This window comes from Semicossyphus pulcher, unplaced genomic scaffold (assembly GCF_022749685.1).
Source record: "Semicossyphus pulcher isolate SPU_LCO1_2020_fin unplaced genomic scaffold, fSemPul1.0.p SCAF_30, whole genome shotgun sequence".
In the NCBI taxonomy this organism is placed as follows: domain Eukaryota; kingdom Metazoa; phylum Chordata; class Actinopteri; order Labriformes; family Labridae; genus Semicossyphus; species Semicossyphus pulcher.
The window spans coordinates 1,967,501-1,995,000 of record NW_027211705.1 but is presented as its reverse complement, the minus strand read 5'-3'; the positions used below and the strand labels follow the sequence as shown (position 1 = coordinate 1,995,000).

The 27,500-nt window shown below is 44.6% G+C and overlaps 2 protein-coding genes across 2 annotated transcripts in view; one reads left to right on the top strand and one right to left on the bottom strand.

Annotated features, from left to right (window-relative positions):
• Positions 1-11,346: 11,346 nt before the first annotated feature.
• Positions 11,347-17,815, bottom strand: LOC138606693 (chromatin target of PRMT1 protein-like). The gene is made up of 6 exons (XM_069679116.1): positions 17,784-17,815; positions 17,469-17,549; positions 14,027-14,168; positions 13,756-13,924; positions 13,495-13,569; positions 11,347-11,552 (listed from the first exon to the last, which is right to left on the bottom strand). The coding sequence occupies exons 1-6, from the start codon at positions 17,813-17,815 to the stop codon at positions 11,347-11,349; spliced, it is 705 nt and encodes a 234-aa protein (XP_069535217.1).
• A 2,065-nt stretch (positions 17,816-19,880) lies between these two features.
• Positions 19,881-27,500, top strand: part of LOC138606735 (mothers against decapentaplegic homolog 4-like) — a 10,050-nt gene continuing 2,430 nt past the window's right edge. Inside the window, exons 1-7 of the mRNA XM_069679163.1 lie at positions 19,881-19,926; positions 21,761-22,012; positions 25,483-25,657; positions 26,511-26,639; positions 26,720-26,980; positions 27,074-27,196; positions 27,279-27,332. Of these exons, the coding sequence (XP_069535264.1) occupies positions 21,767-22,012; positions 25,483-25,657; positions 26,511-26,639; positions 26,720-26,980; positions 27,074-27,196; positions 27,279-27,332 (988 nt within the window). The 5' untranslated portion in view covers positions 19,881-19,926; positions 21,761-21,766. The remainder of the gene's footprint in view (positions 19,927-21,760; positions 22,013-25,482; positions 25,658-26,510; positions 26,640-26,719; positions 26,981-27,073; positions 27,197-27,278; positions 27,333-27,500) is intronic.

Genomic DNA, 27,500 nt, shown 5'->3' with positions numbered 1-27,500 from the left:
CGGTGTTAGCACAACTAGCAGTAGCCTGAGCGGTGTTAGCACAGTTGGCAGTAGCCTGAGCGGTGTTAGCACAACTAGCAGTAGCCTGATCCGTGTTAGCACAGCTAGCACTAACCTGAGCGGTGTTAGCACAGTTAGCAGTAGCCTGAGCAGTGTTAGCACAGTTAGCGGTGTTAGCAGTACTTGTGGTACTAACAGCAGTATTTGTGTCTGCAGTGACGGGGCCTTCTTCCTCTGACGTCCCTGGAAAGGTGAGATCCTGCTTCCTTCTTTTCTTCTTGTGTCATTCAAGGACAGATTCATGTTTTCACCTGAGGCTGAAATTCACACGTCCACATGTTAGCAGCTTCACACACACATAAGATTAACAGGACGCTAACAGTCTGCTCTCAGCACTCAGGTGTATGTGTACCTAACGTGTTCTTGGCTTCTTTCTGTCTGTGTCGATGTTTTCGACATGTTCCTCAGTAAATTGTCACAAACGCGTCTTCTTCCTGTTTTTGTATAAAAGTGTTCTAAACAGCCGATGTTTTTGTGTGAGTAGGAATAATGAGCGCTCTGAAGATCCTCATAAAGAATAAAGTTTCTGTTAATCTCTGGAAACTTTACACAAAGAAACAGCAGTGATGTAAAACGACCTTTGACCCTGACATGAATCAGAGGGCAGTATGTCTGATCGCTGTGTGAGGAGACGCCCGAGGGACGTTCAGATGACACTGACAATTCTCTGTGAACTTGAATGCAGCGTTGTTTCTGTACGGGGTCACATTTGGGTCAAAAGTCTACAGACAGTTTGACATGTGAGTCTTTAGGCTCGTTTGAAAAGAGCGAGACCCAGACCATCACATGACGGTTAGATTGTTGTCCAGCATGCTCTGAAAACCCGACTGCGCGTGGCTTTGAAGTCCCGCGGGAGCGAAGCGGCTGCAGTTGCTCTCCAGCGTCTGCACAACGCCGTGCATGATGGGAAATGACTCGCTCTGGCTTGAGCGAAGCACCTATTGGCTGAAAAAAGCCTTGACACCCCCCACAAGGAAGTGATGAGACTTCTGTCTGATTCATCATTATTCATTAAACTGAATGAAGTGTCAATCAGACACCAAACGGGTTTGTCAAAGTACTATCATTCACAATGTGATGCTTTACTCATTCCTCATGAACGCTGTCTTAATAAACATAAATACAATAACTATCAAAAGCCCTGAAGAAAGTATAATGAGAACTTAATATTAAATCCAATTAAAATAAAAATTATAGTAATAATAATAATAACAACAACAACAACAAACAAAGACTCTACTCACTTCAGTTTACAGTGAGGTGTTGGTGTTATAGATGCTTGACGAGGCGAGCAGCAGACTTCATGACTCCTCCCCCGACTGCAATCGGCTACTCTGGCCTGTTGTCGAGGCGAGCCGGCAGTCATCTTGAACAAGCCCAATGTTTAACAGTGATGTCATCATTTTACCTCTGTGTGACCCCCACAGGCTGCAGGGATTGGTCGGATCAGCCCCGTGCTCCTGCTGGGATTGGCTGCTCATCAGATCTGGAACTGAAGTGGGCGGAGCCAAGGACCACCTGCAGACAGGTGAGAGCAAATCCATTTAATTTTTATAATCCAATAAAGTTAAACAAATATATTTGTTTCAGTTTAATCTGTTTTCTTTACAAATATCAAATATGACGTTTCTGTAAATATGTTTTTATTAAATCAAGTCACAAAGAATCTGATCGTCCTTCTGACTTTACCTGACCTGAAGGAGAGCTGAAGGTTATTTTCAGCCCTGAGGACGGTCTGCAGGTCTCTCTCAGTCTGATCACACGGCCACAGGAGTCCTCTCACACACTCAGACTTCAGGTCCACTGAACTCTCACACACTTTTTCAGGTCTTAATCTTCACTTTTTACAGTGTGCATTCCTGCAGAGTTATCCTGAGGGAGTAACCTGAAGGTCAGGCTGTTGTGAAATTAAACTCGGGGTTACCAGGGGAAGACTGGAGGCGTTAAACAGTCAACATAAATGTGACACAGAGGACTGAGTGCTGTGTGTTCAGTAAGCTGGGATTAAAACATTTACATCACAACCAGAACCTTAAAGCACATGAAACCAGGGAAACACACGCTTCTGTAATATTTTAACTTGGACATTCAGTATTCCTTATTTTCTATAAACGAGTAAATCAGTGATGCTCCTCACGCCTCCTGAACCTGACGATGTTTTAAATGTGAAATAAGATGACAGGTGACGTGTGTTTCCTGCAGCTTCTCACGAGGCTTCAGACGGACACTGGGACCAGTGAGCTTTAGCAGCCTGTCGCCTGTGAGGTTAAACTGAGGTCGTTAAAAACCCTGCAGCTCGTTTAACTGATGTGAGCGGTCAGTCAGAGGTCAACGATCACAGAGAGACTCACTGCAGCAGTAAAAGTGTGAAAAGTGGTTTGACCTTTGACCCTGAGGTTAAAGGTTGCCTGCTGTCAGCAGCTCTGCTTCCTGTCTGTGACTGCTCTCTTCTTTATGAGCTCACACACGGCTGGGTCTACTTCCTGTCTACTTCCTCACAGAAACAGAATCAGATCAGCGTCTGCGTTTCACTTTGTTTCCTCATGTTTAGACTCGAGTCCGATTCTTCGCTTTGTTCTTTAAACACTTAAATACTTTAGAAGTGATCTGAGATCTGTGCTGCAGGTCTGCATTTATAAACACAATCATGTCAGTGAGAGCTGACACTGAGCTGTCAATCATTCTCATCAGACGGGACGTAGCGACACCTGTCCAGGTGTGAGGAGACGAGCAGTCGAGTCTGAAAATATAAAGATCCTGTTTAAATATGTTTGTGTCTGAAGCATGGTCAGCGCTGTGTTTACTGTGTGCTTTAGAACAGTGTGACAGTTAGCTCAGCGGCTAACGACACCTTCATCAGGTTTGTGCGTCTGTAGTTTGTACAGTAACTCCGTCACAGACGACACCAGACAACAACAAAGAACTAAATCGGATCGTTTTCAACTCAATTAATTATATTTAACATTGAAGAGAAAAAAGAAAACGTTCTTTTCCTGAAGTCCAAACTCAGGGCCCGATGTACACCCCGTCACAGACGATCAGAAATCACCTTCAGTTCATTCAACAAACATTTAAACTCATGTGATGAAAGAAAAAAAGAGCCGTCTCTGATCCAGGGTCACTTACTGTCTCCTCCAGCTGCAGGCTCTGACCTCTGACCTCTGACCAGCCGCCGGGGCCTAAGATCAAACATCAGCTGCTGATCAGAAAGAGATCATCAATAACCTGCCGACATCATCACCTGATCATCAATAACCTGCCAACATCATCACCTGATCATCAATAACCTGCCGACATCATCACATGATCATCAATAACCTGCCGACATCATCACATGATCATCAATAACCTGCCGACATCATCACCTGATCATTCAGTATTAAATGATGTCACAGACAGGATGCTGTCAGGTCTGATCAGACATCACTGGTCGATCACAGAGCTGTAACGTGCGTGGTGATCAGGTTCCTCTGATGGAGGGTTTTCTGCCATCAGCTGTTTCTGATGTATTCAGTATTATGTGACCACGTGTTTCCTGTTGTTTCAGTTTTCAGCTTCACCTTGTTCAGCCTCACCTGTGCAGGTGAACGCCTCACGGTCTGCAGCAACACCACAGTTTCAAAGTTAAATAAGTTTATTGAATTTAAACACAGTGACAGCAGGAACCATCTAACTTTAAATAAAGTCCATGTGAATGTGTCTGTTGATTTCATTAATGAATGAATGCAACACTGTTATTTACTGTAACATGGTGATGTCACTTCCTGTTTTACACGTTTTATAAACTTAAAGTTTATTGAAATTTGTAAAGTTTGTTGTTAAAACCAGATTTTCTTTCATTAATAAAAAATTAACCCAGAGAAATTATTTTCAAAGTCACAATATACGTTCAAAAAGGCACCGAAATAAACGATTCAACAGCAGCTGGTTAATGTCTCAGGACTGTGACGATGTTCACTTCCTCCTAAATAAAAACAAGATCCAAGAGTCAGCGGGAGATTAACTGTTTATGTAACCCGCTGACACACACACACGCACACACACACACACACACACACACACACACACACGCACACACACACACACACACACACACACACACACACACAGCAGGGGGCGACTCCACGGCTCACTAGTTACAGTCTGAACAGAAAGCTCACAGCAGCGTCATAAAGTGAACAAATAAACAAACATATACAAAATATAACGCCTAAATAAAAACATGTAAACATGTTAGAGTGACCTCAGTCTGTGTGTGAGTTCAATCCCATTAAGACGTGTTTTCACTCATGTTGCATAAGAAGCAGCAGGTTAATCTGGGCGTCTCACACACACCGTCTCTGTTACACACACACACACCTCCTTCTTCTTCCTCTCCTCCTTTATTCTCTCTGCAGCATGAACCTACCAACCTCCCTCTTCGTCCTCCTCCTCCTCGTCTCCTGTCAGGCTGCAGCGCACACAGGAAGTCAGACAGACGGACAGACGGAGGACAGACAGCTGGTCAATCTCAAATAATCTCTTGAACCAGGCGACTCCTTTAAATTCAGCCAGGGAGGAAGAGCTCTCGTCATTATGTAGTACAAGTACTCATAGCAGCGTGTACAAGTACTCTGTAACAAGTACAAGTATGTGACATCGTCAGGAAGAATAACATTAGACTTAGATTATCCGCTCACTTCCTATATACAGTCTATGTTCAAACCTGGAACGCAGCAGAACATCATACAGCATCTTAGCCTGCCACCCCGAACATCACAGGACAGCATGCACGACTATCAGCACGATGTTAGGGATAAAGCTGATGCTCATTAAAACAGCCACTGAATGATATTTAATCTGTTTCATATTTAAAATATGATGAAGTGAGGTTCAGCCATGAGCCTGTTCTGCCTGAGCCGCACCTTTCAATGATGTTCTGCTGTTTTATGTTTAACTGCTTCCATGTATGTTTTTTCCTCCCGCTGCATTGCTCCTAAATTAATATACATTTTAGCTTCCGGTCGTGATGAAGTATTAAAAAAACAGACCAGTTCAAACTGACGCGTTCACTCGAGCCGCTTCTCTCTCTTTTGCAGCTGCAGCCGTGTTACTTTATGTTTCTAAAAACATGCTCGTATTCGCTGAACGTCCGCGCGAGGATTTCGAGCTCCGCTGGTGTGACGTAGGAGGACCTCTTTTTGTGTACCGTTGCCATGGTGACTCGTGGTGTCGGGGCTCCATTAATGCTGGCTTTTTACAGTCAGCGTGCACGCACTTAACTCCGGCTGAACCTACTCAGAGTTGATTGAACTAACTCTGATCAGCTGTTCTGGAACCGAAAAGCGACGTTCAGCTCAGAGTAAGTCAAACCTCCGTCCGGGGTTAGACTGACGGTTTGTTGAACCTCCTTTCTGAAACGGACCCCAGGACAGTGGCTGCTTCCCAAGTCTCTTAAATTGCATCCATGTTCCCTTCACTTGCGTCGGTCACTTGCGTCTTAGTCCCTCCCACCAGAGATGCATGAAGAGACGCGAGGAAACCAAGAGAGGAGAGAGGAAACGAGGCAATGTTTTTTATGAGACATGAGACGTCCTTTCCGATGAAGCGTCACGTGCTGCGACGTCCGTTTGTGATGATCGCGTCAGCTGATCACCGCTGGATCAGCTGTCAGTCTGCTTTAACAGCTCAATCAATCAATCAATCAAATTTTATTTGTATAGCGCCAAATCATAACCAGGGTTATCTCGAGACACTTTACAGAAAGAGCAGGTCTAGACCGACTCTTTGTTAAGTTATTCAAAGAGAGGCCCAACATCAATCCACCATGAGTAGCACTTAGCAATTTGGCACATTGGCAGAAAAACTTCCTTTTAACAGGCAGAAACCTCGAGCAGAACCAGACTCATGTTGAACATCTGAAGAGACTGGATGGGCCGAACATGGGATAGAAGGAGAAGCAGGATAGAGACAGGCAAAGAGAGCAACAACAACATATGTCCTTGTTACATGAACAACAACAGACACATACTGATGGTTACAATGTCAATAATAGTGGTAGACTAGGGTGAAGATTGGCTAAATAAATAAATAAATAAATAAATAAATTAGCGAGAGAAGCAGAGTAATGATAAAGGCTGAGGTAATCGTAATTGTAACAGTTGAAGTCAACAGGTCTACTATTAGCATTAGCAGCAACAACAATGATACTATGGAGAAGGCTGATGTTAGTAGTTGTTGCAGTCGAGCAGGTCCACAGCAGCAGGTGGTCTGCAGCAACGATCCTCAGGAACCTTCAAGACAAGGGAGCACAAGAACTCCCGGGAAGATATGTGGTTAGTAATGTTAATGGGACCAGAAGATACAGAGTTAATGAGCTGCATTAATATGACAGAGAGAGGGAGAGAGAGAGAGAGAGAGAGAGAGAGAGAGAGAGAGAGAGAGAGAGAGAGAGAGAGAAAGAGAGAGAGAGAGAGAGAGAGTCAGAGAGAGAGAGAGTCAGAGAGAGAGAGAGAGAGAGAGAGAGAGAGAGAGAGAGTCAGAGAGAGAGAGAGAGAGAGGAGCTTGGTGTGTCAGATCCCCCCGGCAGTCTAAACCTATAGCAGCATAACTCTGGGCTGGTCCCAGCCTGAGCCAGGCCTAACTATAAGCTTTATCACAGAGGAAAGTTTGAACTCTTAAAAGAAGAGAGGGTGTCTGCCTCCCGGACCTTGACTGGTAGATTGTTCCAGAGGAGGGGGGCCTGGTAATTGAAGGCTCTACCTCCAACACTACTCTTAGAGACTTTAGGTACCACAAGCAGGCCTGCATCCTGGGAGCGCAATGTTCTAGAGGGGTAATATGGCACTATGAGCTCTTTAAGATATGATGGTGCCTGACCATTAAGAGCTTTGTAAGTAAGAAGAAGGATTTTAAATTCTATTCTAGATTTTACAGGAAGCCAGTGCAGAGAGGCTAATACAGGAGAGATGTGATCTCTCTTCCTAGTTCTTGTCAGCACACGTGCTGCAGCATTTTGTACCAGCTGCAGAGTTTTTAGTGACTTATTAGGGCAGCCTGATAGTAACGAGTTACAATAATCCAACCTGGAAGTAACGAATGCATGGACGAGTTTTTCTGCATCGTGTTGAGACAGGATGTGTCTGATGTTTGTTGTGAAGGTGAAAGAAGGCTGTCCTTGATATTTGTTTTATGTGGGAGATGAAGGACATATCCTGATCAAATAGAACTCCCAGATTCCTAACAGTAGTGCTGGATGCCAGGCTGATGCCATCTAGGGCAGCTATATCATAAGAGAAAGAGTCTCTGAGGTGTTTTGGGCCGAGCACAATAACTTCAGTTTGTCTGAATTAAGTAGCAGAAAGTTTCTAGTCATCCAGATCTTTATGTCCTTAAGGCATGCTTCTAGTTTAGATAGCTGATTGGTTTCGTCTGGCTTCATAGATAAGTATAATTGAGTATCATCTGCATATCAATGAACATTAATGGAGTGTTTCCTCATGATATTACCCAGAGGAAGCATATATAAGGTAAAAAGAATCGGTCCGAGCACAGAACCTTGTGGAACTCCATGACTAACTTTGGTGTGCATAGAGGACACATCATGAACATTAACAAACTGAGATCGATCTGATAGATAAGATTTAAACCAACTTAGTGCAGATCCTGTAATGAACATTAACTGTTCTAGTCTCTGTAACAGGATGTGATGGTCTATCGTGTCGAAAGCGGCACTAAGATCTAACAGGACGAGTACAGAGAGAAGTCCTCTGTCTGAAGCAGGAAGTAGATCATTTGAAACTCTCAGTGCTGTCTCAGTGCTGTGGTGGACTCTAAATCCTGACTGAAAGTCCTCAAATAAACTGTTGTTATGAAGAAAGTCACATAATTGATTAGCGACTGCTTTCTCAAGGATCTTTGAGATAAAAGGAAGGTTAGATATAGGTCTATAGTTAGCTAAGGTGCCTGAATCTAGGGTAGGCTTTTTAAGAAGTGGCTTAATTACAGCTAGTTTAAAAGACTGGGGTACATAGCCCGTCGATAAAGACATATTGATCATATCTAGTAAAGAAGTGCTGATTGAGGGAAAGACTTCCTGAAGCAGCTTGGTTGGAATCGGGTCTAAAAGACAGGTTGATGGTTTAGACGAAGAGATCAGAGGATTTAGCTCAGGAAGGTCAACTGGAGAAAAACAGTGTAAACATCAGGTGTGTGAGCAGTTTCCAAAGATACATCTGCACCAGTTAACGGCAGGAGGTTACAGAGTCTCTAATCTTTAGGATTTTGTCATTAAAGAAGCTCATGAAATCATCACTGCTGAGGCCTATAGGAATACTTGGCTCAGTGGAGCTGTGACTCTCTGTCAGCCTGGCTACAGTGCTGAAAAGGTACCTGGGATTGTTTTTATGTTCTTCTATGAGGGAGGAGTAGTAGACACCTCAAGCATGCCGTAGGGCCTTCCTGTATTTATTAAGACTGTTTTGCCAGAGTAAACGAGACTCTTCTGTTTTGGTGGATCGCTACATTCTTTCAAATTTATGCGACATTTGCTTCAAGTTACGAGTTTCTGAGTCATACCATGGAGCTAGCCTCTGTCGTTTAATAATCTTCTTTTTTAAGGGGGCAATCGAGTCTAGAGTACTTCTCAGCAAACCTGCAGTACTATCAACAAACTGATCAAGCTGAGAGGGACTAACATTAGCATCAGAGCTTTCTGTAGGAAACAGATGTGGTAAAGAATTGTTTCCTTAAATTTAGCTACAGTCCTATCAGACAAACATCTTGTGAGTACATGTTTGTTAACTGGAGAGTAGTCGGTTAACAGGACATCGAATGTTACTAAATAGTGATCTGATAAAAGAGGATTTTGTGGGAAGACAATTAAGTTTTCGGTTTCAAGGCCATAAGCTAGAACAAGGTGGAGGGTGTGGTTAAAGCAGTGAGTAGGCTGGTTTACACTTTGAGTGAAACCAATAGAGTCCAAAAGGGACATAAATGCCATGCTAAGACCATCATTATCAACATCTACATGAATATTGAAGTCCCCTACAATAATTATTTGATCTGAACTCAGGACTAAATCTGATAAAAACTCTGAGAATTCAGTTAGAAAATCAGAGTATGCGCCAGGAGGGCGGTATACTATCACAAATAAAACAGGCTGTAAAGTTTTCCAGGCTGGGTGTGAAAAACTCAGAACAAGGCTTTCAAAAGAGCTGAAACTAAGTTTGGGTCGAGGGTTGATTAGAAGACTAGAACTGAAGATAGCTGCCACTCCACCACCTCGACCAGTGTCTCGAGGAGTATGAGTATTAAGATGACTGGGAGGAGTGGATTCATTGAAGCTGACATATTCTTCCTGACACAGCCAAGTCTCAGTTAAAGAGAGTAAATCAATATGATCATCTGATATCAGGTCGTTCACTAATAGAGCTTTAGATGACAGGGATCTGATATTTAACACACCACATTTAATTCTCATATTTTTTGGCATAACTTCGGTTGTTGTTTTAATTTTTATTAAATTTTTTTGATTTACTCCTTTTTTATTTGAGTTTGAATTAACTGTAATAAAAGGCCTGGGTTGGGGGGCAGACACAGTCTCTATAACATGAACATTGTGGCTGGGAAACTGCTCACAGGGAAGCTCAGAGGAGTGTGTAGGACTACAGCTCTGCCTCCTCCTAAGCTGTTTGTGTCTGCACACATGTGCTCTGTATTCATTCTAATGAAACACACAGTAACAGTGTTTCCTCTCTGTAACCTGTTACCTGTGTAACAAACACCTGCACATGAATAACAGGCTGCAGTCTGTGTTCCTGCTGCAGAGCCAGACGGACATTTCCTACAGCACTGTGTCTTTATATTATTTGTTCATTATTTACATGTTTGATCACAGATCATCTGATCTGAATTAATTATTTAATCAGCCCAAATACTGTCTGTTCATGAACTATGAACATTATTGATCAGGCTCAAAGTTTCAGGATAAATAGAAATCACGTCACGCTGATCAAACCCGACCTCACTGATGATCACGCTCACACGTAGTGTTACCTGCTGACAGAGAGACTCTCCTGCTCCCTCTGAATTCATTCATTCATCTGTAATAAAAGTTAGTAGGGGAATAACTGATCATGACCAGAGGTATTTCTTTAGATTACATTTAATAGAAATTAATCTGTTTTTGCTGCTTTTGATTTTTACTCAGATGTTGACCCAGAAAACAAATCAAATCTTCAGTTATTCACTGCATTTTATATATTTTACGACAAGTTATGATCAATATTTGTTGATATAAACGTTGTTTATAGTCGGTTTCAAGGCGCCCTGTAAAGTCTGTTTTAAGGTCCGCTTCTTCCTCTCTGCGGTATGAAACTCCGGTGATGTTGTGAAGTTTCACATCAGTCCGATCTGCTGCAGCGTCCAATCACTGACTGATCTGTAATAAGGGGGCGTGTCGGCCAGTAAAAGACTTCCGTGGAGGCTGCTCTCGTGTATCCTCGCTTATCGCTCCTCGGAACTCCCTCCTCCCTCCTCTCTCCTCCCTCCTCTCTCCTCTCTCCTCGCTCCTCCGAGCGGCGATAAGAGCTTTGAGACGGTCCTCAATATGGCGGCTCCGGAACTACTTCCGGTTCGGGCAAGGAGCGAGGAGCGAGGAGCTATCAAATAAGAGACTTGGGAAGCAGCCTGTGTCTCTCCTGTGAAGACGTATCTCCTGTATGTTTTGGTCTTCCTGCCTGATGACATCATACTGTGGCAGTATAATCCCTGAGTGTTGTCTGCAGGCTCATGTTGTGTTTTTGTAATAAATTCATGTTTAGTTCTGAGTTTCACAGGAAGTGAAATGTTTCTTTACAGACGACAGAGATCCACGCGTCCCCGTCAGTCCAGAGAACAGACTACAGTCCGTCTTTGTCTTTAAATCAGGAACAGATTTTATTAAAACATCTGTTTGAACTAAGATTACAAAAACACAATCAGACTCATTTACAGAACTCCAACACACAGAGAGGTCAGGGAAGTACACACGGCTGATCGGAGCAGTTCAAATGACGACAACGAAAAACCAAAACAGGTAAACACAACAACTTCCCTTTCAACACACCTGAAGCCACGTGAGAGCAAAAAAACTTCTAAAGTTTACCTGCACAGGCCAATCACAAACCTGTGCTAAATGATGACATCACTGACCTGTCAGTTTAACTCTGCACTGACATCTTAAAATTAATTAAATTAAAGAACAAGAGATTAATGAGCTTTCCCCGCCCCCTTAGTCCCAGGTGAGGGCTTCATGTCCCCGCCCCCTCAGTCCCAGGTGAGGACCGTCTGTCCGGCCATTGCCATGTACTCGTCCAGCTGTGCATCCAATCGTCTCTTGGACAGAGACATGTACTCGTCCAGCTGATCATCCAGCTGCTTCCTGGTTGGCATGGCACCTTTTCTGTTCCAGCCCCGCCCCCTGAAGGTGGTGGCCCTGCCCCTCCTCAGGTCCATACTGAGCTGTGTTTGTTCTGCAAGAGAAACGGAGGAGCAGGTGATCACTGATTCTCAGTTATTCCAGAAACCAGCCTGCAGCCACAGCATGACATTTAAGTCTTTGTTACAGAGAGAACAGCTGTTACATCGCTCTCTTCAAAGACACCACGCTCCATCCAAGAGACATTTGACCTCTCGGGACACTTACTGTCTGAAGGTGATAACTGTTCACCTGCTTATCATGATGTTCTTCAGCCTGAGTGCAGTCTGATTATAATGGTAGAACAGGTGCAGGTGTAACTCCAGGAACAGGTGTAACTACAGGTGCAGGTGTAACTCCAGGAACAGGTGTAACTACAGGTGCAGGTGTAACTCCAGGAACAGGTGTAACTACAGGTATAGGTGTAACTACAGGTGCAGGTGTAACTCCAGGAACAGGTGTAACTACAGGTATAGGTGTAACTACAGGTGCAGGTGTAACTCCAGGAACAGGTGTAACTCCAGGAACAGGTGTAACTACAGGAACAGGTTTAACTACAGGAACAGGTGTAACTACAGGTGCAGGTGTAACTACAGGTACAGGTTTAACTACAGGTACAGGTTTAACTACAGGTGCAGGTGTAACTCCAGGAACAGGTGTAACTACAGGTATAGGTGTAACTACAGGTACAGGTTTAACTACAGGTGCAGGTGTAGCTACAGGTGCAGGTGTAACTACAGGTATAGGTGTAACTACAGGTGCAGGTGTAACAACAGGAACGGGTTTAACTACAGGTGCAGGTGTAGCTACAGGTGCAGGTGTAACTACAGGTACAGGTTTAACTACAGGTACAGGTTTAACTACAGGTGCAGGTGTAACAACAGGAACAGGTTTAACTACAGGCGCAGGTTTAACTACAGGTACAGGTTTAACTACAGGTGCAGGTGTAACTCCAGGAACAGGTTTAACTACAGGCGCAGGTTTAACTACAGGTACAGGTTTAACTACAGGTGCAGGTGTAACTCCAGGAACAGGTGTAACTACAGGTATAGGTGTAACTACAGGTACAGGTTTAACTACAGGTGCAGGTGTAGCTACAGGTGCAGGTGTAACTACAGGTGCAGGTGTAACAACAGGAACAGGTTTAACTACAGGCGCAGGTGTAGTTACAGGTGCAGGTGTAACTACAGGTACAGGTTTAACTACAGGTACAGGTTTAACTATAGGTGCAGGTGTAACTCCAGGAACAGGTGTAACTACAGGTATAGGTGTAACTACAGGTACAGGTTTAACTACAGGTACAGGTGTAACTCCAGGAACAGGTGTAACTACAGGAACAGGTGTAACTACAGGTACAGGTGTAACTACAGGTACAGGTTTAACTACAGGTGCAGGTGTAGCTACAGGTGCAGGTGTAACTACAGGTATAGGTGTAACTACAGGTACAGGTGTAACTCCAGGAACAGGTGTAACTACAGGTATAGGTGTAACTACAGGTGCAGGTGTAACTCCAGGAACAGGTGTAACTACAGGTATAGGTGTAACTACAGGTATAGGTGTAACTACAGGTACAGGTGTAACTCCAGGAACAGGTGTAACTACAGGTATAGGTGTAACTACAGGTGCAGGTGTAACTCCAGGAACAGGTGTAACTACAGGTATAGGTGTAACAACAGATGCAGGTGTAACTCCAAGAACAGGTGTAACTACAGGTATAGGTGTAACTACAGGTGCAGGTGTAACTCCAGGAACAGGTGTAACTACAGGTGCAGGTGTAACTACAGGAACAGGTGTAACTACAGGTGCAGGTGTAACTCCAGGAACAGGTTTAACTACAGGTATAGGTGTAACTACAGGTGCAGGTGTAACTCCAGGAACAGGTGTAACTCCAGGAACAGGTTTAACTACAGGTATAGGTGTAACTACAGGTACAGTTGTATCTAGACAGGGCTCATATCATGTGTGTACTTCACTGCTCTCTGTCTTGATTAACTGACCTGCTGTCAGTTTCTGGACGTTTCTCTTCATCAGGAAGCGACACTGCCCGAGTCGACCGCACAAGTTACCTCCACCTGTACAGGTAACACACAAACAGGTTTAATTAGATTCATGGCTTTTATTTTTCCACTTTGTTTATTATATTTTCTCTTACCAACTTTATTTCTAATCTGTTTTTAATTATCTGTTAGGCTTCATTTTCTGAGTTATTCTTGTTAAGGCACTGTCTCCCTGTGTTCACCATCAGATTATAATCTCACCCCTGCAGGTGGAGGTGAACCCGCCTCTCTGTCTGTATTTGTTCCTGAAGCTCCAGAAGCCTCGCGGCGTGGTGGAGAGACGGCGAGTCACCTGCCGCCAGCCCAGTCGAGACCAGATGCTCCTCCTCCTTCTCACACGCGGCCTCACCCTTACTGACGAGGCATGCTTCTGCATCATGGGGGGGGGCAGGTGAGTCAGGGCTTCATTTATCATCATACAGTGAGCTAAGGTTACCTGTCTTTCTTATTGGTCCACAGCTCTGTGACTCACCTGCAGGTGGACAGATGATGGCAGCTCTCTCTTCAGTAGGACCACCTGCGAGTTGTCACCACCCCCTCTCTGCTGCAGCAGGATGGGGTCAAAGGTCACAGTCCTGGACTGGGTCAGCTGTGCCATCAGCACCTGAGAGAAGCTGCAGAGGAGTTATGTCACTTTATATTTTTAATAATAATTTGTTTGTATGTCTATGGATAATAAGAACATTCAGTATTTCTCACAAATACATCACAAGCTACAGGAAGAAAACTGGAATGATCAAAGCTTCACTGATGGGTTTCTCTAAACGAACACAGATTTCCCTGATGGGGATGATGTGTCTCACCTATAGGCGGAAATCCCGGGGGGGGACAGGGGGGACATGCTGTCGATCGAAATATTTGCTTTACGGTGAGAGGGGGAGAGTACGAGCACAGAGGGAGGGAGAGAGGGAGGGAGAGAGTGATCACGGACTGAAGTGACGTGATATAAAACTTAGTTTGACCATGAACTTCATTTAATATTGTCAACTAGTCTTTGAGGTTTGGCTGTTAGGGTTGCCGCACGCGCACACGCACACGCACACGCACGCGTGTTTAGAAAGACTAAAATGGAAATTAGCTACATTTAACGTATTACAATGTATAGACTCGGCCCCTCTGTGTTACAGCACTAGTTGTGATGTCCCCCTGTGAAACATACACTAACATTTACGGTAATCGTAATGACACCGCTCTGAAGAGCTGCTGGTAGTGAATTTGGGGCAGACTGCGGTCTCATGATCAGACCCATGAAACATACGATACTTTTACAGTAAGTATTCCCGGTAATAAACTGAAGGTATCATGGAGGTATCCTTCCGGATTTCAAAGTAAAGGACGACGTGAGAAAAAAACAAAAAAACAATGGGCCTCATTCACCAATATCTGCGCAGAAATGTTCTTACTCGCCCCAAAAAATAAGTACTTGCGCAAAATCACCGTCGGATTTATGACACGTGCGTACCGGCCAAAAACATGTTTCCATGAGTAGCTCAAGATACGTATACTGCTGAACTTAGTACTTCATAGACTACTTGCATAACAACTATGAAGTACTTTTACTGAGTACTTTTTGAGTAATCCTGTGTCAAAATCCTTAACAGAGAACAAGAATAAGGATGCTTCATCCAACTTTGATGTGGAATAAAAACCTTATTTTCCATAAGTAGTCCAAGATTCATACACTTCTGAACGTATTACTTCCTAGACTACTTGCATGCATAATATGAAGTACTTTTACCGAGTACTTTTCGAGTGATCCTGTGTCAAAATCCTTACCACTAGAACGGCCAAGAGTTTTCAAATTTATATGTGCAATAACTTTGTTGAATGACAAAATGGAATACTGCTGTTACCTGACTTTTCCTAAAAGTGTTTGGGAGCTCATGGGAGAGAGTGTGGTGCTGAGACTGGCTGAGCCATTCCTGGGGAAGGGAAGAAACATCACCACAGACCATTTCTTCACGTCCCTAAAACTGGCCACCGCCTTACAGGCAAAGAAGACCAGCCTGGTTGGCACCATGGGCAAGTAAGGACCAACTCAGAGACGCCAGGGCAAGCAACTGGAATTGCTTTGTCTGCACATAGGACTTTAGAAATTAAGCAGATTTGACTTTATTTTTGTCTGGTATGTTATGAGACCAATTTTAGTCAGACAGTCTTTGAATGACAGTGTGTTTAATGTTTGAATAAATTGTGTGATTTTAAATTTAAATAAATAGACAGATGTATATAATTAAAGGTATTCATATTGTTTTATTTTAAAAGACACACTTTAAGTATATTTTTTTCTTTATTTGTTTTAAAACTGTGAACAAATGTAAATAGTATTTAGTATTTGAAATAAATCATTCTAATTTAAGAGATGCTTGTATGTGTGTGTTTATTGTAACATCAAAGCAACCTTAGGTAAGTTGAACACCAAAAGCCAGAAACAACACAGCAGTCATCCCGCAACTACATGTTTGAATTCTTTGGTACTCTCCAGCCACCAGCTTGCTCTCAACTAGTCTTGCTAGCCACACCGTCTTGCCCTCGTCCTGCTCTGCCAGCTACACCAGCCTATCGCTTTCTTCCCACTAATCCAGCCCAATATGAAGGTGATAAACTACGACTTCAGAAGTGTATGAATCTTGGACTACTTATGGAAAATATTTTTTTTATTCCACATCAAAGTTGGGTGAAATATATGTACTCTTGTTCTCTGTTAAGGATTTTGACAAAGTATTACTCAGAAGTACTCAGTAAAAGTACTTCATAGTAGTTATACAAGTAGTCTAGGAAGTACTTAGTTCAGCAGTATATGCTACTTATGGAAACAATGGGCCTCATTTACGAACAGTGCGTACGCACAAATCTGTGCTTGAATTGTGCGTACGCACGTTTGACGCACAAATCTTGGATTCATCAATTTGTTCTTACCTAAATTTCTTCGTACTCTGCGAACACATTTAGAACTCCCTCAGACCATGCGGACGCACAAATGATGAAAGAAATGTCCTCGGAAATGTTAACACACACCCTTTAACTAAATTCATACTATATTAAAACTTCATTTACTGAAAAAAATAATTGAATTTACTAATGTATGGACCAAACGTAAATGCCGTGTCATCCTAATAATTTATTGTCATATAATTAAAATCTCCAATTATAGCAGTTGAGTTAGTTTATTAAGTTTACAGAGTAGACCATATGAAAATGTTCATATTGAAGTGTAACACTTTTGTTAAAAAAATTTCTATTTCTGCTGATGTGAAATTTTTCTTTTTTCCTTCTGAGGCCATCTTCCACGTTCTGTCAGCTTCTCCGTAACACCGCTCTCTTCATGTGGCACCAAACAGATGTCCTTATATGGAGAAATAGAGGCGTGGCAGTATGCTGATTGCAGATCACGGACACAATTTAGAATGGTTCTGATTTACTAACATACGCACGGTGGTGAGAACAAAATTGGCCGGTACGCACGTGTCATAAATCCGACGGTGATTTTGCGCAAGTACTTATTTTTTGGGGAGAGTAAGAACATTTCTGCGCAGATATTAGTGAATGAGGCCCATTGTTTTTTTGTTATTTTCTCACGTCGTCCTTTACTTTGAAATCCGGAAGGATACCTTCGTGATACCTTCAGTTTATTACCGGGAATAATTACTGTAAAAGTATCGTATGTTTCATGGGTCTGATCATGAGACCGCAGTCTGCCCCAAATTCACTACCAGCAGCTCTTCAGAGCGGTTTCATTACGATTACCGTAACCGTTAGATCATTTGCGCACTGGAGAAAAAAAAGGTGCGGTTGATTTGACCAAGGAAACGCAAACCATGGCTGGCTTGACCGCAGTTCAGAAACTGCTCTAGAGAAAATGTCATGTAAATGTCCCCCCAAACTTGATATCAGATTTTCGCCCCTGGTCTCACCGCTCATTGAGAGAAACTGCTGTGGTGCTTCTGAGGAAAAACGACTGTGGTTTGGCTGACTCCATCGTCCGATTCATTCTCCTGGAAAACAAGAAAATGTGAGATTAGAAAAACGCAGCTGAACCGAATCCCGTTCACCTGCAGGCTAATTTGACACCAATTTGACACAAAAAAAACACCTCTTTGATTGATCAAGGCAAACTCACGATGAACAGCACGGAAACTCTGTAATGTGACGCTTCCTTTCATTTCATTCATATCATAAAAATTCGGTATGAAAAACCTCCAGTTATAGAATGAAGCAGCCAGTGTTACCTTTCCCCTCGCGCCTTGTGTTGATGCAGCATCAACGTCAAACTTTTAGTCAAAATTTAAGCGCTGCTTTGTGGTTTTATAAAAGCAGAGTCTCATACAAGACCGCGACAATTTTGGGATTTTTAAATAATGCTCGACAAGGCTTTTTGACTGCGCAGAAATTAAATATATTGTTTAGCATATCGTTTGAGGGGAATCGTCGCCATTTTGGCTACATACAAAAGCGGCACGTCCTGTAGTCCAGCCAGAATTAGCTTAAATGTTCTGTTTCTGTGACTAGAGTTAGCTCAGAGTAGCAACGTTTATGTTTGTGAAGATAAGCCAAAAATAAAACTTTGAGGGACAGAGTTTACCTTCACTTCTCAGCGAGACACCTGATAGCAGCCCCGTGTGTTGTATCAGGCCCCCTCAGGTTCCCAGACTGACTTTAACTAATATAATTTAGTTAGCCGTCACTAAGTCGACGTTTAAACACCTTCATTCCGGTAACTAGCTAGTCACCTAGCTAAGCAACAGTTCTGGTCATGAAACAACACATAACGTGTGTTAGCATCGTCGGTAGCTCACCTGTTGCTGTTTGCGTGGCTCCCTCTTTAACACGGTTGAGACTTAATGAACGGGAGTTTTTTGTCCCATAGATGCACAACGGGCAAGCTAACGGTCAAGTTTAAATGAATATTAGTTGGAGCTACTTCCAGGATCATCATCATGCAGCCTGTAGCTCCCGAGACATTCGAGAACAAGTTAAAGTGTCGTCATCACCACCATGTGCCAGTAATCTATAACTTATGAAAGTACAGATATGATAAATTAAACGTACCTTACAGCTTTTCAGCAGCTGTCATTTGTTTGATGTTTGGGCTCAAGTTTCACCCTTAAAGCAGAAACCTGTCATCTTTGTACAAGAGACAAAGAGCCTGTCCTGACATCACTACCACATACTAACAAGAGTTTAACTCATTTATGTTTTATCAAATTACAGTTTTAAATGTATCAACAGCCCAAACTCTTCCACATAAATCCAAAGACAGTAACAAAGCAATAGGGAACTGTTAAATATCTCAAAAAAGAGCTGTAAACTCTTGAACACATGACCAATTGAAATCAAATTAATCCCACACATAAAAACGTTCACAATAAAGAAAGTACTGGCTCAAAGCAGATAACAGCTGTACTAACTTTTAGCTTATTGTACTTAAGTTACAGTAAATCAAATGGATTGAAGGGGCAGAAAGTGTCATGTAGGCCTACACCATGTAGGTCTACTGCACTTCAGTATTTGTCCAATTATTATACTTTTTTTGTATCTGGACAAACTGATTCATTTTCTTCTCCCTGATTAACAATCAAAGGCAAAGAAAACCATTTAAAAGACACAAACAGACCGTGATGAGATGTTTAAACCAATGACTGGTCTAAACCCGTGACGTCATTATATTTGATGATGTCATTATTGTGCAGCGGGAAGCTCTGTTCAGCACAAGATGGCGCCAAAGTCTCTCCTTATGACAACCTGCCAGTCATCAAGTAACTAGGAGCAAGAACTGTCAGACACACGCACTCAACAGAAGTCACGCGCACAAAGTATGTGACAGAAGTCAAGAAAGGAGCGGGAAAAGCGTTTCCGGTCATAACCTTCAAAATAACAGCTTAATTTGAAACTAGTACAAAGAGTTGCCAAAGCTTCGTGTTGGATGATTCTGAGTTGTTTGATTGGACGTTAATTTATTTATTGAGTGTGTAAGTTGAGTTTGACTTTTTAAACAGTAGCTGAACAACAAAAAACGTTACCCGGGGTCTGACAAGTCTTATTTATTTCCGAACTTTCTACCATTCGGATTGTTTTCAAGGTGTCAAACTGCTGGTAAGTTTACGCGGCTAAAACGTTGTTGTTGTTTTTTTTTTACTGGTGTTTCATGTCCTCCTGCTCTTATTTTTATAGAGTCCAGAAGTGGCCTGACTTCCTGTTATGTCTGGCTGTCTGGTGAGCATGACACAGCCCCCCCCCCCCCCGGCTCTCGGTGAGTGTGCAGACAGTCTCAGTTTCGATCAGACGGTGGACACAGACAAGCAGGCGGGCAGCCGGTCTCACCGTCACAGGCAGCGGATCGGATCACAGCCGAGCGGAGAGAGCCGAGACCCGGTGAGTGCAGCTGACACAGCCCGCTGAGTGTTCACCGTGTCCGGAGCGTTTTATACCTGACAACTGTTGATGCTACAGCGACTGTCTCTCTCTCTGTCTGTCTGTCTGTCTGCCTCTCTCTCTGTCTGTCTGTCTGTCTGCCTGCCTCTCTCTCTGTCTGTCTGCATGTCTCAGTATCCGATCGTTATATTAGTCAGTCACTAAATCAACAGAAAATGATCAATGATTGTTTATTGAATTCTGAGGGTCAGACTAAATTAGCAGTTTGGTGACATCACAGACAACTATATGTGGACATCTGACGTCATAATATTGACAATGTAATAATTGTGATCAAAACATAAAGAGATAATGTTCAACATGATGTGTGTTTGTGGAGTCAGAGTAGCTGAAGAGATCAGATCAATAATGAGAGACATGATGTCACACAGTCAAACTGTTCACTGATCAATATACTCTGCAGACATCAGTAACAGTCTTTATCATGTATGACTGAATTGTTACTGTATGTTCCAGCAGTCATTTTACCCAGCTGTTCAGAACTACTACATTTTATCTATATGTTTTTATAGATCAATAAAGTAAGTGAAGCTGATTCCCAGCAGGTGACCTGGTACAGGTGATGTGGACACTCTGACAGGCTGAGTGTCTGATCTTTATAACATGCTGTCACCCCTGAGGTAGCAGCTACATCAGGACAACTGTACAGGAAACCACCAGAGATCTCTGACACTGCTCAACACGTGATATATGTGTACTCATGTCTGTCATGTAATAATGTGCTTTTATATTGATCTCAATAAGATATCCTGATTAAACACAGGTTAATGATCTAACTAAGTAACTATGTAAGAATCACTGCAAACCCAGCTGCTCCTCTGAAACAGTCTCGTCTAGTATTTATACCAAAGACTGTATATGAGAAGTGGACGTAGCCGCCATGATGTCACACACTGGTTTGTGGACTGCTGTTTGGTAATCAGGACATGCTAGTGCTAGCTTGGTTAACAAGGAGCATCTGTAGCTGAAGCTGTGATATTAATTGGGATGCTTATTTTAACTAGCTTAAAACAGGCTTTGAACAGCACGTACTATCTGAAAAAATGAACTCCTCAGAGTGTCTTATTCAACTCAACACTAAACAAGACATTTTCAGGTCGCCATGGTAGTGACCTGTCAATCACAGGTAGCCCCGCCCTAACCCCTCCCCTCTTCCTGGTCTGTGTGACTCTCAATGGGAGCATCAGTGACTAAACGAACATCATGCTGTGTTGAAGAAGAAACTAGAGACGGAGACCATAAACTCATTAGGAACATGTTTACTGAGGGAACAAATCAGGAGAGGAGGAGGAGCATGTTCTCATAGACTTCTATAAGATCAGACTTCTTCTTCAACCAGTGGAGTCGCCCCCTGCTGGACATTAGAGACAATGCAGCTTGAAGGCACTTGGACATTAGCTTTGCTCTTCAGACCCAGAGGCTGTGACCACTTCTTATAGTCTATGGTAAGAACAGTTCCTTTAGAAACACTGAATAGTCAGGAGGGCTGTTGTATTGGCACCAGTGTTGATCGTGCTGTAAACTCTCTGTGTGATAAAGCAGCCTACAGCAGCCATGGTTTAATATTTAGAGCTGCAAATAAAGTTGATGAACAGGTGAATCATTCCGTCTATTAGAGGGCAGAACATATTAAAGGATACACGTCAGGTGAGATCTTCGCACGTCTTGTTTCATCAGAGCAACAGCTCATTCAGAGAAGTTATAAAAAGGATTTTTTCCCATCTGTTGATGTCTAAACAAATACATAAACCAATGATCTCTACACCCCCCTCAGGTGAGCATGTCGGTGCTGGCTCCGCCCCCTAGCAGCAGCTCTGACGCCTGCCTCAGCATCGTCCACAGTCTCATGTGCCACCGGCAGGGAGCGGAGAACGAGGGCTTCGCCAAGCGGGCGATCGAGAGCCTGGTGAAGAAGCTGAAGGAGAAGAAGGACGAGCTGGACTCGCTCATCACTGCTGTCACCACCAACGGCGTCCATCCCAGCAAGTGTGTGACCATCCAGAGGACGCTGGACGGGCGCCTGCAGGTACGACCTCTCTTTAGTTACCTTCTTCTTCTGTGGTTGTTTTATGACACCGACCAGTTTCTCTCCATCAGTCAGCCTGAGCTCAGGTTCACACAGCAGGAGGGACGTAAACACCTTCACACCTGTCCGTCAGTCACATGATGTGTTCATCGTGTGTTTCAGGTCTGATCTCTGTGTGTGTGGACTGTGTGTGTGGACTGTGTGTGTGTGTGTGTGTGTGTGTGTGTGTGTGTGAGAGTGTGTGTGTGTGTGTGTGTGTGTGTGTGTGTGTGTGTGTGTGTGTGTGAGAGTGTGTGTGTGTGTGTGTGTGTGTGAGAGTGTGTGTGTGTGTGTGTGTGTGTGTGTGTGTGTGTGTGTGTGTGTGTGTGTGTGTGTGTGTGTGTGTGAGAGTGTGTGTGTGTGTGTGTGTGTGTGAGAGTGTGTGTGTGTGTGTGTGTGTGTGTGTGTGTGTGTGAGAGTGTGTGAGAGTGTGTGTGCGTGTGTGTGTCTGTGTGTGTGTGTGTGTGTGTGTGTGTGTGTGTGTGTGTGTGTGTGTGTGTGTGTGTGTGTGAGAGTGTGTGAGAGTGTGTGTGCGTGTGTGTGTCTGTGTGTGTGTGTGTGTGTGTGTGTGTGTGTGTGTGTGTGTGTGTGTGTGTGTGAGAGCAGACTGGGTGTGTCAGACTGTTACACAGTAATTATCAGACCAGAGGATGTAAACATGGATCCGTCTGCAGGCTGACAGGAGCCACGTTCAGCTGCAGACTCGGGCTACATTTAAGAACCTGCAGAACTTTTTCCTGGACTGAACGACAGCACACCTGTTCAACAGCACCTACAGTCTCCTCAGAAGTACCTGGAACCTTTTCAAGGACCTTAAGGACTGCCTGAAACCCTCTGGACCCTCTCAGCATTATATGGACCTGCTTCCTTTCTGTGGAACCCAAAACCCCTGAGATGGCCTCAGGAACCCCCAGAACTCCTCCAGCACACCAAGAACCTGTTAAAGCTCTTAAACCTTTTAATAACTACTGGATCTTTTACAATCCTGAGGTCCTGAAGCGTCTTAAAAACTACCAGAAACCTTTTCAAGAACCCCTGGATAGCCCAGGAACCCCCTTAAGTATCTCTGGAAGAAGAAAAATGACACTGCCACAAAAATCCAGAGCAATTTCAAGGACTACTGGAACCATCTCAAGGACCTTAACCACCTCTTCAAATCTGTAAACTCTGAGCACCTCGATCAGAGCCCTGAACCCGTCTCAATAACCGTCCGGCCCTTCGCTGTATCTTGTGGAGCTGCTTAGGAACCGTTCTCTGGAACCCTGAAACCTCTGACATATCCTAAACCTCAAGTACATCTACAACTTTTTCATGCTCGTGCAGCTTTCTAAAGAACCCTTGAGAACCGTCAATAATCCACTGGATTGTCTTTTATCTCAAAGTTCACGACCCCCAGGTACCTAAGGTACTTTTTCAAGTGTTATTGGAGTTCTTTCAGAGCGATTAGAGCCCAACCCAAAAACCCAAACCTTCCTCAAAATCCTGCAACATTCTAAACATTTCAGGTTCCTCTGCAGCAGAACCATTTACTCTTTAATAATTCAGATACAGGATCTCCTGTAACCCACCCCAAGAACTTCCTGAAGTACACCTGGAAGTTCAGTAGCAAGCATGTGACCCTGTCCCAAATCCCAGAGCCTTCTCCAGGACCTGAGAAAGTCTTTTCATAAGGTTTGTAGTTTGATAAGAATCCTGTGAACAACTTCGTGTTCTTCTTCTCTGTCCCTGAACCGTCCTCCAGAGGAGCTCCTGAAAGCTCATCAAGACCCCGTAAAGTCTTTTAATGATTCCGATAACTTCCAGAACCTTCTGAAGAAGCTTTAAACGTCTCAGCAGTTACACAGAGAACCTGATTATATCAGTCAGACACAGACCAGACTGAAGACCGAGGAGGAGGAGGAGGAGGAGGAGGAGGAGGAGGAGGAGCAGCAGGAGGAGGAGGAGGAAGAAGGCAGGCTGGTTGTTTTGTCTGGAACACAGGAAAGGGGCCGGGTTAAGTTAAGCCAGACAGTGTGTGTGTGTGTGTGTGTGTGTGTGTGTGCGTGTGTGCAGACAGACGGGAATGTGTACACGTCTAGAGTTTGTGGGTCTCATACCACAGAGTTTGTACACTGTAAAAAAAACGATCACAACTGAAATCTGATTTAATTGAAACAACATGTTGGTGTGTGACGACGAGCTGCTCCGAGGTTTCACTCATGATAGATGTAATGATAAGAAACAGTGTCAGTGTGAGCAGACGGCCACGGTCAGCCAGCAGCAAGTCTGTGATTGATCAGGTTATTGATCTGTGATCGTCAGCCACACGAGTCTGTGACCCGGAGTGACCAGCAGGGTGATTCATTTTATGAACAAGTGTGTGTGTGTGTGTGTGTGTGTGACTGTGTGTGTGTGTGTGTGTGAGTGTGTGTGTGTGTGTGTGAGTGTGTGTGTGTGTGAGAGTGTGTGTGTGTGTGTGTGACTGTGAGTGTGTGTGTGTGAGTGTGTGTGTGTGTGTGTGTGTGACTGTGAGTGTGTGTGTGTGTGACTGTGTGTGTGTGTGTGTGTGTGTGTGACTGTGAGTGTGTGCGTGTGAGTGTGTGTGACTGTGACTGTGTGTGTGTGTGAGTGTGTGTGTGTGTGAGTGTGTGTGACTGTGACTGTGTGTGTGTGTGTGTGTGTGTGTGACTGTGAGTGTGTGCGTGTGAGTGTGTGTGACTGTGACTGTGTGTGTGTGTGTGTGTGTGTGAGTGTGTGTGACTGTGACTGTGTGTGTGTGTGTGTGTGTGTGTGTGTGTGTGTGTGTGTGTGTGTGACTGTGAGTGTGTGTGTGTGTGTGTGTGTGTGTGTGTGTGTGTGTTTAGTCTGCACAGTGTTCTCCCTGCCCTTCACCTGTGCTCTCAGAACACTCTGCTGCTCCGTGTGTTTCACACAGATCATCACAAAGTGTTGATTCTGTGGAACACGCTGAGCTGCTTTGATCTATGATCAATAAGAAAACGTTATAATGATGGAGCAGGAGGTTTTTACAGTGTGTAGGAGTGTCTCACACACACACACACACACACACACACACACACGTGAGGTCAGACATGATGTCATGGTCGTGGTTTGGCGAGTAAACCCTGCATCACCTGGTACACAAGCACAGACACGCACAGACACACACAGACTGTTTCCGTGGTAACCTCCTGCTCAGCATGACTCAGTTTGTTCTCAAAGTTTATTTAAAACTGCACGGAGGTTCTCACCTGTCTGTCTGTCTGTCTGTCTGTCTGTCTCTCTGTGCCTCATCTGTCTGTCTGTCAAACTGTCTGTCTCTCACTTGTCTGTCACCTCTCTGACCGGTCTGTCTGCCTCTGACCTGTTTGTTCCTCACCCGTCTGTCTCTCACCTGTAAGTCTGTCTCTGCCTGTCTCTGACCTGTCTGTCTCTCACCTGTCTGTGTGCAGGTGGCAGGTAGGAAAGGTTTCCCTCATGTGATCTACGCCCGTCTGTGGCGTTGGCCCGACCTCCATAAGAACGAGCTCAAACACGTGAAGTTCTGTCAGTTCGCCTTCGACCTGAAGTATGACAGCGTGTGTGTGAACCCGTACCACTACGAGAGGGTGGCGTCTCCCCCAACAGGTGACACACACACACACACACACACACGTATGTTATTCATGGCGTGTGTTTGGACTCATGCAGACCTCAGACTGTATAAAAAGATGGCCGACATGACAGCTCCCTAACAGTGAAGCCAACCCTCTCTGTCGCCCCCTGCTGACTGGCTGCAGTATAGCTCATAAAGCCTGCCTCCTCCATGTTAACAGATGGGACATGAGTTTTTCTCAATCATGGTTTCTGTCATTATAGTTAGTTCTTATCATGCTGATTTATGTCCAAGTGTTCATTTTTCTGACACTTTTAATTAGTTATTTGATGCTGTAGAAAGGGGGCGTGGCCTCATGATTGACTGTTGACAAATACAGCTCCTGCAGCTGATCAGTTCCGGATTAGCAGAGTAGAGGACGAACGGCGAGAGGAGACATAACTAAAACAATCACTACAGTCATTGAAGTTTACATACCTGTGAACGTTAACCTCAGACCGACACAAGAAGCTGTTCTGCCCCTCTCCGGCGCGATGCTATGCTCCGTCGGTAACTTCTGCGACTCCTCGTAATCTCGGCTACAAATTCCGCCCGTCTCCGTCTGAGCAGCGCTCGAACATCGCTCCAGATTTGTCGGCGCTGAGTTTGCTAAACAGACTGAATGAGTAACAGAGACAATAAAGACCTAACCACCGTAACATCTTCACTGGTTACTAACCCTATCTCCGGCACGTTTGTGGCGTCAGATGGTGACGCAGCAGGAAAGAGACCAACAGGAGGATACTTCACTGGCAATGGGAAAAGAGACAATCAGCATCTATAAGGAGGGGTGCAACATAGAACAGTATTACAGGCTCCCTCTCCTCTCCTCCTGTCTTCCTTCAGGTCCTCAGTCTCTGATAAAGGAAGAGTTCATGCAGGACTGTCTGCAGATCGACTTACCCCCCCACACTGACCCCTACCACCAGCCCCGTCCTGTCAGCATGTATCCCAGCATGCCCCTGTCTCCCCCAGGTGAGTTTGTCCTTCACACTGGTTTCATTTCACAGTCAGATGAGGCGTCGTGTCCTGACCTGCTGCCGTCTCTCCTGCAGGCAGCAGCTCCATGCCGGCTGCAGCTCTGTCAGCAGGGGGCACCGGAGGCTGCAGCAGAGCCGGGGGAGGGGCCGGGGGAGGAGTCAGGGGTGTCAGCAGCGAGGGCCCCGGCCTCCTCCAGATCGCCCCACCTCAGAACCATGGGGGCCACGCCTCCCCGCCTCACCCGAACCCCCCTCACACCCCCCAGCCTCCTCACCCTCCCACCCCCACCTCTCCTCACCCACAAAACTTGGAGTACAGCAGCCCCCCCAGAACTGGTACTGCACCTGTGCTGCACTGAAGTACACCTGAGATAAACTGTGCTGTTGTCCTGTACTCGCAGTAACAGTAACAATCCTGTGTCTCTGCAGCCAACTGGCCAAGTAACAGCCACGCCCCCTACAGCCCTGCAGGACCTCATCAGAGTGGGCGGAGCCAACAGCACCAGCCATTACATCACCATCAGCATCCCCACGCCCCCAACACTCACTTCTGTATGACATCATGTGACCTTCAATGTCAAACTAAAGTCCTGCAGTATCACATCATACTGAGTCACAGTGTTTGTCCCTGCAGGGTCACAGCATCACAGCACCGCCCCCTATCCACAGCCGGTGTCCAACCACCCAGGTACCTGTCTGTCTGTCTGTCTGTCTGTCTCCTGTAGCCTGTCTCACATTGTCCCCCTGTCTGTCTGTCTCCTGTAGCCTGTCTCACATTGTCCCCCTGTCTGTCTGTCTGTCTCCTGTAGCCTGTCTCACATTGTCCCCCTGTCTGTCTGTCTGTCTCCTGTAGCCT

What these genes read in the sequence shown, in the direction of transcription:
- LOC138606693 (XM_069679116.1), bottom strand. Translation starts at nt 17,815, where the DNA reads ATGCTGCATCAACACAAGGCGCGAGGGGAAAG. An exon ending in CATCATCTGTCCACCTGCAG is followed by an intron (nt 13,925 to 14,026) that starts GTGAGTCACAGA and finishes CCCATGATGCAG; the next exon opens with AAGCATGCCTCGTCAGTAAG. An exon ending in GTTCACCTCCACCTGCAGGG is followed by an intron (nt 13,570 to 13,755) that starts GTGAGATTATAA and finishes TTACCTGTACAG; the next exon opens with GTGGAGGTAACTTGTGCGGT.